Genomic DNA, 13,624 nt, shown 5'->3' with positions numbered 1-13,624 from the left:
CTGGATCTGAGGTGCACGTGCATGGATGTACATGTATAATTATTAATTATACACTGAACTGTGGCAGCTTTCAGTTAAATATCATTTTTTTCTAATGGAGGTGCAATTTTCTTTCATTTCTTGGAGGGGTAATGGGAAGAAAAAAGAGAAATGTAGTTTTCAATAGAGTTAGAAGAGGTTTGGGTTTGTAAAAGTCTGTTGACAGGTAAAATTACTAATTGTACCCTACAAATGGGTGTGCTTAGATAATTAGGTTAAAAATATGTTTGTGGATGGAATGAATATTCTCAAAGTGCTCTTCTACACTTTTTCTCTGTTTTGGGGAAGAAGCTATGAGAGTAAGGAGACTGTTTTTACAGATGTTTTGCTGAAAATGGAACATGTCCTTGTTGTGCCAGCAGACTTAGTGTAGCTCAGAGAAGGGAGGCACATAAGCTCTTGTTCTTGGTATGTGCAGACGTAGTTACCTGAGCCCAGGTAAGCAGCTTAGCTCTGCAGTGGATCCAGTCTTTATCCCGACTGCCTCCAGAGGAAATAATCAGGAAATCACCAAATGTGGTTGCTGTGAGTCCCCTCTAGTGGTGACAGCAACACCATGGCAACTTCACCAGAAAGCTTTCAGCAAATGACTTTTCACTGAGCTTTTATTGAGTATTATTTATATGAATTGAGCAGTTTCTCTTGTCAGGGCTCATGTAAGTAAGTAAATCTGCCAGATCCGGTGTTCAGTTGGCTTATGGGATGCAGAAATCATTAGAAACGTGTTAGAACAAATTCACAGAATCATAGAGGGGCTTGGCTTGGAAGGGTCTAGAAAACAGAAGAAACAGGGGAATGGTTGGCTCTTCACCACTACAGAGAGACTCTGACAAGGCACCTGTTCTCAGTGAGGTCAGGTCAGGGCTGGCACTGGGCAAAATCGTCAGACACCCCCAGAGCTGTGTGCCTCAGTCTGTGGGGCTGCAGAGGCAAAGAGGGACAAGTGCAGTCACTGCAGATGTTTGCCTTAGAGATGGTATAAAGTGAATGTTCAGTTGCCTTTCCCATTGCTTCCAAAATAGGGTTTTCACTACCAAAATGCAACCAACAATTACCCTTGGGTTTTCCACTTGCTTGTCTTTTCCCAGCTCCGAGTGCCTCAGTCTGAGCTCACAGGAATCAGCCAGGCATGGATCTGGTGAAGGAGGAACAGTGTTTGAATGGGAAATGATGATTTTACTGATGTGCTCTGACACTGACAGGAGCTTGTACAGTTTCTTTTGTCTAAAATAGCACCCAATTCCCAACCTAACACCTCAGATTTTAAGTCCCAGTTCTCTGTGTTTAAGACCTCTGCCGTCAGTGACACTATTGCCAAAGATTTCTGCCCTTTAGTGAATGGGAGATCTTCCCTAGGAGAGGCATAAAACCAAATACCTGGATTTTCCCTTAATTCTTTTTTTTTCCTCTTTCCATTTTTTAATCTCTCTACTAAACTAGGAGATTTCCTCTGGAAGATATCCCTCAAGATGAAAAGGAAGCTGCAAACTGGCTTCATAAGCTTTACCAGGAAAAGGTAAATAGCTTTACTTTCTTTTCTGCCTTTTGGGACTTGCACAGGGGAGTGTATTAAGGCAGTGAGTAATACACACTCCTGCACTGGATGGAGAGGATATTATGTATAACTAGGCAGCCATCCCTCAAATTGCTGGAAGGAGCAGGACCAAGGAGCCCCTTGGCAGCAGAGGGCTGGGTAGTGAGGTCTCAAATTGCTAGGGAGCACAACAGAATTCAGAGATATGCCTGAGCTGTGGAAGACTAATAGCAATCCACTGTCTTTTTACCTTTTTCAGCACTTGGATCTCTGTCATGCATTTCTAAAAGCTCCATTTTCCCTGTGGGTGTTTTTAGGCGCTTGAGAAGAGTGATAACTGTCTGTCAGGGACAGCAGGTCCCAGCTTTCAGCTGCAATTGTTCTTTGCTTTCATTTTTCCTCCACTGTCACTTTCCTTCTGCCTCCTGCTAATACTTCTGCAGTGGTGTGTGACATGGGACAGACAGTCCCTGGGATCTGCTGCCAGGGACTGATAAAACATGCCCAGCATGCCTTCAGATGGCTCAGAGCTCTTCCTTGTGTCATTTCCTTTTCTAACCTTAGATGGTTAGAAAAATCCATTTTTCTCGACCACTTTAACACTTCTCAACCAGATTTAACACTTCTGTGGGGAGTAGGAGAGAGCTGTAATTGTTGTCCAGCCCTAAGTGGTGGATTATTGAACTTGAAAAGTGTATCTTGATTTCTGTGTTGCTGATCTTTGTGGGAAGACAGCAGAGCACAGAAACTTCAAGTATCCTGGGCTTTCCCAAGCTATGATGACCTGTGCTGCAGCATTGCCATTGCTCAGTCTCTAGATGGGCAGCAAATTGTTCTGAGTTTCGTTATATTTATTTCAACCTGATTTGTTTGAATAGCTGAACTCTGATTCAGTTAAGGAGAGAGGTGTTCTTACAAAGAGCAGTAGCTCATCATCTTTTCCCCCCATCTCCCCCTAGCAGGTCTATAGAACTAAAGAGTCTTTGAGGTTGAGAAAGGCTTCTAAGAACAGAGAGTCCAACTGTCAACCCAGCACCAGCACCATGTTCACCACTAAACCATGTCCTCAAGTGCCAAATCCATAAAATCCATAGGGGTTTTTTGGACTTCCAGGGATGATGACTCCACCAATTCCCTGGACAGTCTTACTGCTTTTACAACCCTTTCCATGAAAGTTTTTTTTTTTCCTAATGTCCAATCTAACTCTCCCCTGGTGCAATGTGGCACCATTTCCTCTCATTCCTCCTGATGTTGGCTGTGCCTCTGTTCAGCTTTGTTGTGAGGTGTTGACAGGGAGGTATTGCTTATGGACATGGGTATTATACATATTGATCTTAGTGTTAGCAATACTTTGTAACTGGAATCCTCTCATCCCATTTATTGCAATGACTTTGTAACTGGAATCCTCTTCCTGCACAGAGGATGTGTCCTCCAAAGGCTGGTTTTGGCAAGGAATGCCTTGCACTTCTCAGCCCTCTGTAAGGGAAATTTAAAAAATAAGAAATAAAAACAAGAAATATCTGGACTTGAGCCATCCTTGGTAATGGCTTGGAAACCTTAAAGAGCAATCTTACAGGGTGAGGGAAGGTGGTGGGCACTGTGTTCCTGAGTGATGTGTTCCAGGATTGCCCCTCTGCAGCTCAGCTTGGGCTGCAGTGGCTCTGTTACAGGGCTGGGACTGGGGCTGGTGTGGTGCTGTCTCTGCTCTCAGCTCATTCCTTGCCCTCCCCTCCTGGCTCTCCATACAGAATTTTTCTGCTGTGCTTTGCTGAATCATGCTGACCTTTCTGGAACTAAAAACAGGAAGGAAAAGCACCCAGCTAAGAGGGTTGGTAGTGTCTGAACTGGTCTCTGGCCTGAAGCTGCCCTAAACTCTTAAGCAATTAAAAGGCAAGATGAAGATATTTGGTAGTGGAGAGGATGATAAGGTTTTGGTTTTTGATGGTGCCAAAATTGCCTTCAAAAGGCTTAAAGGTCACTTGGATGTTCAACAGAAATGCCCAAATAAGTGACAGCAGATGGAATTGGGTGCTGTGCACTCTTGATGAGTTTGTAGCACAGATGCTGTCCTGGATGTTGTCCTGGAGCTGACTAATCTTGGGCTGCTTGGTGCAAACATTATGAACCCATTTTCTTTTCTCTTTCCCCAGGATGCTTTGCAAGAGATGTATAATCAGGAAGGTGTATTTCCTGGCAAGCAGTTTAAACCTCCTAGGAGACCATGGACTCTCCTAAACTTTCTTTTTTGGGCCACAGTTCTCCTCTCTCCTCTCTTCACATTTGGCTTTGGAGTTTTTGCAAGTGGATCACCTCTCCTTATCCTTGCATTCCTGGGACTTGTAGGAGCAGGTAATAAAAGCAGCGAAGATGCTAAGCCCAGTGTGACACATAACAGGATCCTTTACCTCCAATAAGTTCTGTGTATTAATTAATGAGAATGGGGCTTGGAGGAAATATTTGGAGCTCACTCATTAGTCTTTCTGTTGTACAGCATTTTTATTGTTTCAAAAGCTTTAATCTGGCCAAATTTGCCTTCATATCTTAAGCAAAAACTGTAGTGGTAGTAGGTGAGTTGTGTAGCCCATTATTATGGTGCCTGAAGGAAAAAATACTTTCACTGGACAACTTGTCTGTGAATTAAAAAAAAAAACCAAAAACAAAACCAAAGCCACCAGCACAAACAAAACTACATAAATACCACCAAATTTCCTCCCCCAGCCCCACAACAAAAAGCCCTAACAATAAAAGAAGGGGAAGTAGAGGGAGGGGATATGCTTCAGTGTTCATGCTACATGTCCTATTAACCAAGATAAGCAATAATTATATTTTAAAATCTGGATTGTCCCTCTCTTTGAGTGTCATTTGACCTGTGATCCTGTGCAGCCTCGTACAGCACACTGTTGGTCACTGCTGACTTGGGGATTGGGTTTTGCTCGTGTGCTTACATGTAACTTCCTGGATGCTTGGTCTGGTTTTAATGTGCCTCTCATTTCTCTGTTATATTTTAAAGCTTCCTTTGGAGTTCGTAGACTGATAGGAGTAACTGAAATAGAAAAAGGCTCCAGCTATGGCAACCAGGAATTCAAGAAAAAGGAATAACTGACGGCTGCAGTTCAGCACATATAACCAGACTATGGTATCCGATTAACTTCAGTTAAAAAACAACAACAAACACTTAGAAACTATCTTTTTCTTAATAACTGATGACTAATATTAATGAATAAAACTTGAGCCAAGAATGAAGAAGTTGGAGGCATCGACTGAAGAGAATGCACCAACCTTCTGCCTGTTCAAGGATTACTGTAGTCAAGCTGTGGGAGAAAATCTGGGGTGGGGTGGAAGAAGAAACTAATTTTTCTTGCTTTGTTGGGGGACTTGGGGTGGGGGAGAAAAGAGGGCATTGGCCATGGCCACGTGTATCTTCAGATGACTGAAAACTGGTTTCTGTCAAGAGCACTACACTCACTTTTACAACAGGAGCCATTGAATGTTTCCTCTTGCTAAAGCCAACGTAACATTTATTGATTTCCAACTTCTCTTACTAATGAGCCAGGAAAAAACACCCTCCTTAAATGAATTGACAGGTGTTCATTGGGTTAGTGTTTTTTTGGCTGTGTTGTCATGGCTACAGATGAAATCCTGTTTGTACGTTACACTGACAGTTTTTATTTTCAGGCAACATCTTAAGACTTCTGTAATGCAGGGGAACGGATAGTGGAGTTTGGAAGCAGCGTGTTATCCATCAGCACATCCCATAGAACAGATCCAATAGGATAACACTCTCATCCTATCTCCTGCTAACTGCTCAAGGCTGTTTAATTTCTAAATATTACTTCAGTCTTGAGGGCTGTTTGCCCTGTTCCACATCAAACATGTTCCAAAATGTTGAATCTGTTTGGGCTCGTTTGGTTTTTTTTTTTTAATTAGTGGTTGGCGGTGGGATTTAGAGTTGTGTAAAGAAGGAATTTTTTCAATTCTCCTTTTATTTCTGTTTGCATCTCTCATTACCAAAGTCCAGTTCAGCCAACCTCTCTCAGTAAACTGGGAGGCAGCACTAGAAATCAGCACAATAGTTTTCAAAATGTCTTCTTTTGTAAAAAATATGAAAAGGAAAGGTCTGTAGCAGTCAAATTTTGAATGCTAGTATCTCTTGAACTTCTAATGAGAGTTTCAGCATGGATTGAGATGGGGTCAGGACTTTACCCTGTGTGTGTCAGGATAGGGTGTGCTGCTCTTTTGACTTGATCATGCTTTAGATGTTCATGTGAAGTTTTTTGCAAGGTGAGCTGTGCTGTTAAAGCATTAGAAAGAGTATAAGGTCTCTTCAGGGATTTTAATTATCTTTAGTTTTGCTTGTTGACATTTTGGTCTTTTTCACTGAAAATTAGAGCTCAGAATCATGTCTGTACCTGTCTCCCTTTTTTTCCTTCCTTCCTTTCCTTTTTTTACAAACGCACATTTGGAGGTTTCTGTAGGTTGGTGCTGTATGCATAGCTGGGGAATTATTTGCAAACAGATGGTAACTATACCTGTATGTTCAAGTCTGAAGGTCACAATCTGCATTTGGCTGCTCGCAAAAGTGGGTGAAATGAGTTGCAGATCTACAGCTGAGGGCAGAAGCTAACCCTCAGGGTCTGTATCTTTAACCCAGCTGGCACTAGAATATTTATCTCACTTTTGTAAAGAGCAGATTTTATCAAAGCACTGGTTGTTGTTTTCATCTTTGCTCCAGTAACCAAGATAAGAGAGTAATAATTTACCTTTCCGAATTTGCTCTTAACTGTTGGAATGTAACCTCTTCTCCCACAGGTTTTTCTGTTTTCAAACACTGGAAGAGCAATTTTGTAACTTAGACAAATATTTTACTTGGGGTCATTAATCACTTGTTCTGTCATGCACTTGATTTTTATTTGTGGTCTTTTCAACAAGAGCATTTGAAGGCTGACCTGAGTTCTGTCTGTCTCCTGTTAGACTCCACCTCGCTGAATCCTTGTACCAGACCCCCAGCGTTAGTGTGTCATTGTCCCCTCAATAAATCTTCCCTAAGAGAGGGGCTGCACATCTGTTGCAAATGTTAGTGGGATTTGAAATATGCTTTGGGAACTGAGGAGAGCAGAGCCTAGCCATAACTCTGTTCTCCTTGCTGGATGTTTTTGTAGTTTGTCTTCAAATACAGTCAGACATCCAAATGCTGATAAAGTTAACTCTGGCTTTTCCCTGTTTTTAACCAGAGGATTGAGAACAGTGGGGGGGTTCTTTTTTTTTTCTTTTTTTTTTTTTTCCTTAAGTAATTCAGTAATGGGTATAGTTCTTGCTTCCTAGAAAGATGTTACAAATGCTGTATACTTGCTTCCTGAAGATGATATTGAATATATATAAATTGTACTGGCTTAGCAGAAGAGGCTTGCTAAGCAGGCTGACCACTGACTATGTTTTATACTTACATTTTGAGCAGTATATTAATGGGCATGACGAGAATTTCACAAAATAAATCCCTTCTTAATGCTGAGAAGAGGGGAGCTGCTTAGAGGAGAAAGGAATTAATAGCCTTTCTCTTTACAGGATCCTTTTCTCCTCTTAGTGCATGTAACTCCCTATTCAGGATCATGGGATTAGTGCATGTACATCGAGGGGAGAATAATCAACATTTCATATTTTCTTATAACTTATTGATCATGCTTTATTTTTGAAAATATAATAAATACATCATCAGATACTTAAATTTTGCTCTTCTAAACAGACATATCAGTAACACTTGAAAAACTGAAACAGCAGTGCACAAAACAGTACAAAACCAACACGAATCTCTTCATTTTGAGTTTTATCTCTCAAATAGCGGTTTTTATACTCGCGCGCGCACACGTACACAGAGTATGTATCAGTTAAAATGACTGGAAATAGCTGAAGTTAATGTCACTAATGAAGATTGGCAGGTGGATTGGATTGGATTGGATTGGAAAACTGAGCATAGATTTTATATCTTATTTTCTTCTGGTTTAATAGAGCATAGCTTGTATATTTGACTACCAAGCCCTTTAAGAGCAATAATAAACAAAAATATATCATGTTTTCCGTCTTTTGCTTTTCAACCATGTTAGGTTTAATAAACTTACAGCTATGGGAGTGTTTTTTCTCTCCACCTTTCAGAATTTTCATTTATTGCTTATTTGTTTGGAGTAAATAGAGTTTTCTAGTATGGACTTGCAAGCTGACTGCCATGGAGTTCAGCATTGACTCCGAAGAGGAATGGTTCTCAGAATAACATGGACAGATGATAGATGTGTGCTCTTAGCCTTGGCAGCACTTGTCATTGTCACCAACAGCAATGATGCTGCTCTCCAAGTGGGATTTGCGGTTCCAAAGGAGCATCACATTGACCTACATCTGAGAACCTAGTGAGAGAGCTTGGGGACTGCTGGCCACGTGGCATCTCTGAATTAGGAAGGCACAAAGAGCTGATGCTGAAGAAGGATATGCTATCCAGAGGCCTTGGCTCGGTAGGATTACAGTTCTCTCTTGCTCATTGTGGGCTGAATGTGCTCTTGCAATTGACTTTGCATCACTGAGCAAAATACCTGTCTCTGGCACAAAGAGCATGGGCAATGTTCCTTTGTTCTGCTTTAACTTATCTTGAAGGGCTCTACACTTAATTGCTGACCAATGAATCTGACTGCTGCCTGTGTCCTAATTGCCTGGTATTCACAGGAAAAGTGGGCGTGACTGCTCACTTCCACGTGGTACCTCTTGTCTCCATCACTGATGTCTGTATATTTGCTCACCTGTATCTTCTGCAGATGGTTTGGTTACAACCTCTGAGCAGGAACTCTGAGCTCTCCAGTTCAGCCAGTCCTACAGCAGCTGTCTCACATGGCTGGGGTTTTCTCTTCCTGAATTTTGGCACTGGTTGACAGCTCTAGGTCTGAAGTGACAGGGTGTTGTTTGTGTTACATGATAATGCAACTTTGCTGCTTCAAAACAAAACTTTTAGCAGGGAAGAGAAGAGGCCTCCCTCACACAGGCCCTCCCTACCTGGCAACAGGTCCCTCTGGTGAAAGGGAGTTGGGACAAGGTTTTTGCTAAGAGTTGGAATCATGAGAAAGCAAGGGAGTCACCATCCATGGGATATTTGCTGAAAATACTGTTTCTGTCTTCGGACTACCCCAGAACCTGGTTTTGCATCATGTACCTTTTGAAGAAATGTGGGGTTGGAGGCTTTTAATAATGCTGGCTTGACACTACACGGAGTGTTTCAGATTGAAGACACAATCTGATGTATTTTGGCATCTTGGAGAAGTATTTGCTAAGAATCTAAAGCCAGACTTGGGCAGACTTCAGCCAAGTGTTCCATGCAAATGCTGGAGGCCAACACAGATCAAAGTGAAGAATCCATTCCTTGATCTCCTTTGAAGATGGGATACAGCAGGATAGCTCACAGCATCTCCTGGATGCCATGTGCTTCTGTCCCCTGGTGTGAACGTTCTGATTCCCAGCAGACAATTGCTGCAAGTTTTGCTGTGTGCCTGCACAAAGAAGCTTGTCCCTGTGATGGGAATGCTGAATTTATACTCCCACCCAGTGTGTCACAGCTGCTCATTCCTGTATTCCTGAACTTTCTGATCATAACAGGCTGCTCCAGGGCTGCTGGTGCTGAGGGAAGCTGGGATTTGAAGCAGGTGACAGCCCTGTTGGGAGCTGTGAGGGAGAAGGAACACGACTGGAAGGAGCAGGAACACTGACAGGTCCGGCCAAATTCTTGTTCTGAGAAAACTGAGTGATCACCAGGAGCTTTGCAAAGCAGAGACAACTGTGTGAGAGGCAAGCTCTGACTAATGTGGATGTGAGACCTCTGTGTAACAACTTACAAAATAACCCTTGCCATGTTCACGTGATTTGGGTCAGAATTCCTCCTGAGGGCTTGTTTCAGATGGGGACTCTCATTCTGCCCTGTTTATCTTTAAGGCTGGTTTATCTGATTGTCTCTGCAGCAAGATGCTTGCAGGCTGTTGGGTGTGTGTTATTTACCTGCTGTGGTTTGGAGTGAGAACATTCTGGAAGCCAGCATTACAGGGCCTGTGCCACGTGTGTTAGCCACCAGAAAAACTTGTGAAAATATTTCATACTTCAGAATTGGGAAGACATGGGATTGGCATCTAGGACAAACATGTTTCTCTGATCCTTGGCCTCTCTAGGCTTTTAGAAAGCTGCCTGTGTTTCTTAAAATGTTATACCTGCAGTTACCAGCACTTATTTGTGCACTTTCACTGTTGAGAGCACTTCAGTGCAGATAGTCTATTTCTATAAACCACTAGCAGAAGCAGCATTTTGTCTTTTTAGGAGAAAAGCGAATTTTAAAATTAGACACTTCAGCAGCAATCAGAATATAATAGTACTTTTAAAATTTAAATTTTAGAAGTATTCCCTAATGTGGGGGCTACCACTACCCATCTTCAGTCTTACACAACTTTTTTCATTTTGGCCAGCGTGCATTCTTAAGGAAAACACGCTGAGTTACAAATTACTAAAATACAATTTGTGCAGGAAGGAAGAGTAGGTAGCAGAGCCTAATCAGGAATTAAATTTTACACCCCAAGGCATGAGCGGGTTCTGTGTACCTCCTTTATTCCGTGCATGTGCATCTGTGCAGAGAGCCGAGCTGTGTCCCTTCGTGTCCCTTTGCTTCAGCTGTGTCCGAGCTGTCCCTTGTGACATCTGAATGCTGAACTCGCCTGAACGCCCGGCGGCCGCTGCCGGCCGGCGCCTCGCTCACTCCTCAGATCACCAGCAAGTACTGTAGCTTTAATCCAAACCTTCTCTCCCAGGAAAATCACCCTCCTGGAGCTGATTGATGTGTTGCAAACCTGTCATTCCTGGAGGGAAGCATAAGTCACCAGATGATCATTATTAGCCAAATCTAATGAGTAATAAAACTGTATACAGGGTATGCATTTACTGTGCATGTGTATATATTTTTGTACATTTTTACAGTCGTTTCCTACACTTGATTTTATGATGCTCAGAAGAAGTGTGTCTGAATCTGGTGAAAAACAAGCTATTAAGAAAACCCAACCCTGTCACCTACTGTAGTTTTTACAGAGAACTGTGCCCAAACAAACACGCAGATTTACAGTGCTATGCAAATTTTACTTTGTAAGTTGTCTCTTAAATTTTGCTTAAGTAGTTTACGCTGTTTTTACTGGGCTTTCGGAAAAAAGATGAACGCAAAAGCCTCGTCTTGTAAAATAAAATAGCTTTGGCTGTGTGAAAGTACTGTATATTAGAATCTCATTCATGCTTTCAGTTGTTTATTTAACTGTATGTGATTTTGTACATACTATGATGGAATAGAGGGGGTTTAATGGTGCTTGAATGAAATGGTGACTGCCCAGCATCTGGCTTTTTTTCAAGTGTTTATTGATCAGTCCATAATGTCACTGGGAGATCTGCATCCTTTTCCTACTTACCACTCTGGTTTTTGTATCTAAACATGTACTAAGGGCTATTTTCTTTTTGCTTTGGTTGGTTTCATTTCCATTTATACTTTTTGGTCTCAGTCCTGCAAACTGACTCATATGAGTGCCACATGTCTGCAGCAATTACCTGGATGGATAATTTTGTGGGGATGGGAGGCAAGAACAAGATTAACCCTATGGGCATTCCCTGCACAAAGCCAGTCCTTGAGAACTGCAGAGGGATGGTTTACTACTGAAGCAGCAATGTATAAAGTTTTGCATGGCTCCTCCAAAAGATCAGAATAGGGAGGGAGGGGTCTTCCTTTCCTGAAGAATCCTCCAAAGTAAACCCCAAAGCTGTATAATCCAAGTTGAGACTGCAGCAAGATAGGGTGGCTGTACGCAGAGATGCTGTAGATTAAACAAATTTTTCAAATCTGACATCTTTAAAGTTTTTATTTTTCACTAGAAGATAAAGCACTTCCTCCTGTGTACACCAGCATCATACACTGTACCATGCTCTGTCCCCTGGACCATCAGCTCTTCTTTAGCCTTATGTGATCCTTTAGCAAATGACATTTGTGTCACAATATCACATTCCTGGGCCATCTTTTTGCTACCCTGCAAGGACTGGGTTCTTGGTTTCTCCTGTTGGTTTTCTCTTCCCTGATCTGTTCCCCTTTGAACAGTCTAGGTTGGGCTGAGCTGCCTTAAAATGACAGATGAATGGTGTCATGTGTCACTGTGTGGGAGGACCTATTTTTTGTGGAGAGGATGGGCTTCCATTCTAAGAGTATGCAAGCAGAACTTTTTTGTCTTCCTTTTGGATTCTCATGAATACAGCTTTTCTTACCTCAGTGCCTCTATTGGATCTCCTTGCATTCATAATTCATTTTTAGAGGACGATGATTTTGCTCTGGAACCAACCAGTGTCAGACACCACAACCACACCTGTAAGAAGCACTCAGCAGTGGGGTTTATGGGTAAGGGCAGGTCTGTGGGGCAGTGTGGCACTGCAATGTTTGACAGCCAGCAGTGCATAAGGGAGCTGTGGAAATGGAAGAACACATTTGCTCCATGGATGAAGGCACAGGGAATGTTGTTAGGTGTTTTTTTTCTGTGCTAAGCAGTCCACATCACAGTGACCTTCAGGCTGTGGGAGCTTCTTACACACCCTCTCTTTAAGCTGCAAACTTGTTGGAGGCTACTTGTGGTGGTGGCATTTTCTGTATGTACTTTCATCTCACTAATTCCACTCTTTTTCTTCCAACACTGCATTAATATATTTGGGAAAACAGCCTGGAATTCCATAAAAGCAATGCTGTGTTCTCAACACCAGATACAATCAGCTGCTGCACTGGGAGCAAGTTCATAGTTCAGATGCGCCACCCTCCTGAGTGCTATGTTGGGCTGAGGGCTTTTGGGGTGAGGAACAGGCCCATGCACTTTTGCACTTTCTACATGCTTCTAAAACTGGAATCCATTCCTGAGGGGCTTGACAGAGTGCCTCTGTGAAACAAAACTTTGTGTAACAGGATTTTGTAGGTAGATAAATGTTAATAGCTGTGGTGTGGGTTAATGAAATACTCTCCTGGATTTCATCACATCCTATATTATATGTTAGAGTACAGTGCTCTCTGCCCAGGTTCTTTTAAGCATCCCACATGTGGAGGGGATAATGTTTAATTCCCCCTCTCCTTGTGTGACTGGGGGAAGTATTTAGACCACCAGATAATCCACTCAGCTGTTGATGTGAACCGAAGGCCACTCCTGATCCCTGTTGTGCAGAGCTGAAGTCAGCTTGAAGTGCCACAGCTGTGGTGTGTCACACCCCACAGCAAGGGACCTTGGCAGGCCTGAGAGGTGGGGCTGGTGGGAACTTCATGAAGTCCAACAAAGTGAAGTACAAAGTCCTGCGCCTGCACTGGGGCAATCCCAGACACACCTATGGGTTGGGTGGGGAAGGGATTGAGAACAGCCCTGCAGAGGAAGACCTGGAGGTGATAGCTGAGGAAAAACTCAACATGAACTGGCAGTGAGCACCCACAGCCCAGAAACCAACCCTGTCCTGGCTTCCATCGAAAGGAACATGGGCAGCAGGTCCAAGGAGGACATTCTCCACCTCCACTCTGCTCTGGTGAGACCCCACCTGCAGTGCTGTGTCCAGGTCTGGTGTCCCCAACAAAAGAAGGATATGGAATTGTTGGAGCAAGTCCAGAGGAGGCACAACATTGATAAGAGGACTGGAGCACCTCGCCTTTGAAGACAGGCTGGGAAAGCTGTGGCTGTTCAGCCTGGAGAGGAGAAGGTTGTGTGGAGACCTCAGAGCACCTTCCAGAGTCTGAAGGGGCTGCAGGGAAGCTGGAGAAGGACTCTTGGTCTGGAACTGCAGTGACAGGACAAGGAGAGATGGGTAAAAACTGAAAGAGGAGAAATTTAAGTTAGCAGTAGAAAGAAATTCTTTACTGTGAAGGTGGGGAGGCCCTGGCACAGGTTGTTCAGGAAGGTTGTGGATGCCCCATCCCTGGTAGTGCTCCAAGCAAGATTGGATAAGGCTTGAACAACCTGGTCTAGTGGAGTGGGAGGTTCATCCTCAGAACTA

General features: G+C 43.0%; 1 protein-coding gene across 2 annotated transcripts in view; it reads left to right on the top strand.

Moving 5' to 3' along the window:
- Positions 1–4,896, top strand: part of AGPAT3 (1-acylglycerol-3-phosphate O-acyltransferase 3) — a 68,557-nt gene extending 63,661 nt beyond the window's left edge. For both annotated transcript variants that reach the window (XM_031062157.1, XM_031062156.1), the window contains 3 exons: positions 1,480–1,555; positions 3,724–3,922; positions 4,584–4,896. In XM_031062157.1, coding sequence (XP_030918017.1) covers positions 1,480–1,555; positions 3,724–3,922; positions 4,584–4,672 — 364 coding nt within the window. In that variant the 3' untranslated portion in view covers positions 4,673–4,896. The remainder of the gene's footprint in view (positions 1–1,479; positions 1,556–3,723; positions 3,923–4,583) is intronic.
- Positions 4,897–13,624: the final 8,728 nt, after the last annotated feature.

This window comes from Geospiza fortis, unplaced genomic scaffold, assembly GCF_000277835.1.
Source record: "Geospiza fortis unplaced genomic scaffold, GeoFor_1.0 scaffold17, whole genome shotgun sequence".
NCBI classification, from domain to species: domain Eukaryota; kingdom Metazoa; phylum Chordata; class Aves; order Passeriformes; family Thraupidae; genus Geospiza; species Geospiza fortis.
The sequence above is the reverse complement of the archived record's forward strand: the minus strand, read 5'-3'. Positions and strand labels throughout refer to the sequence as shown.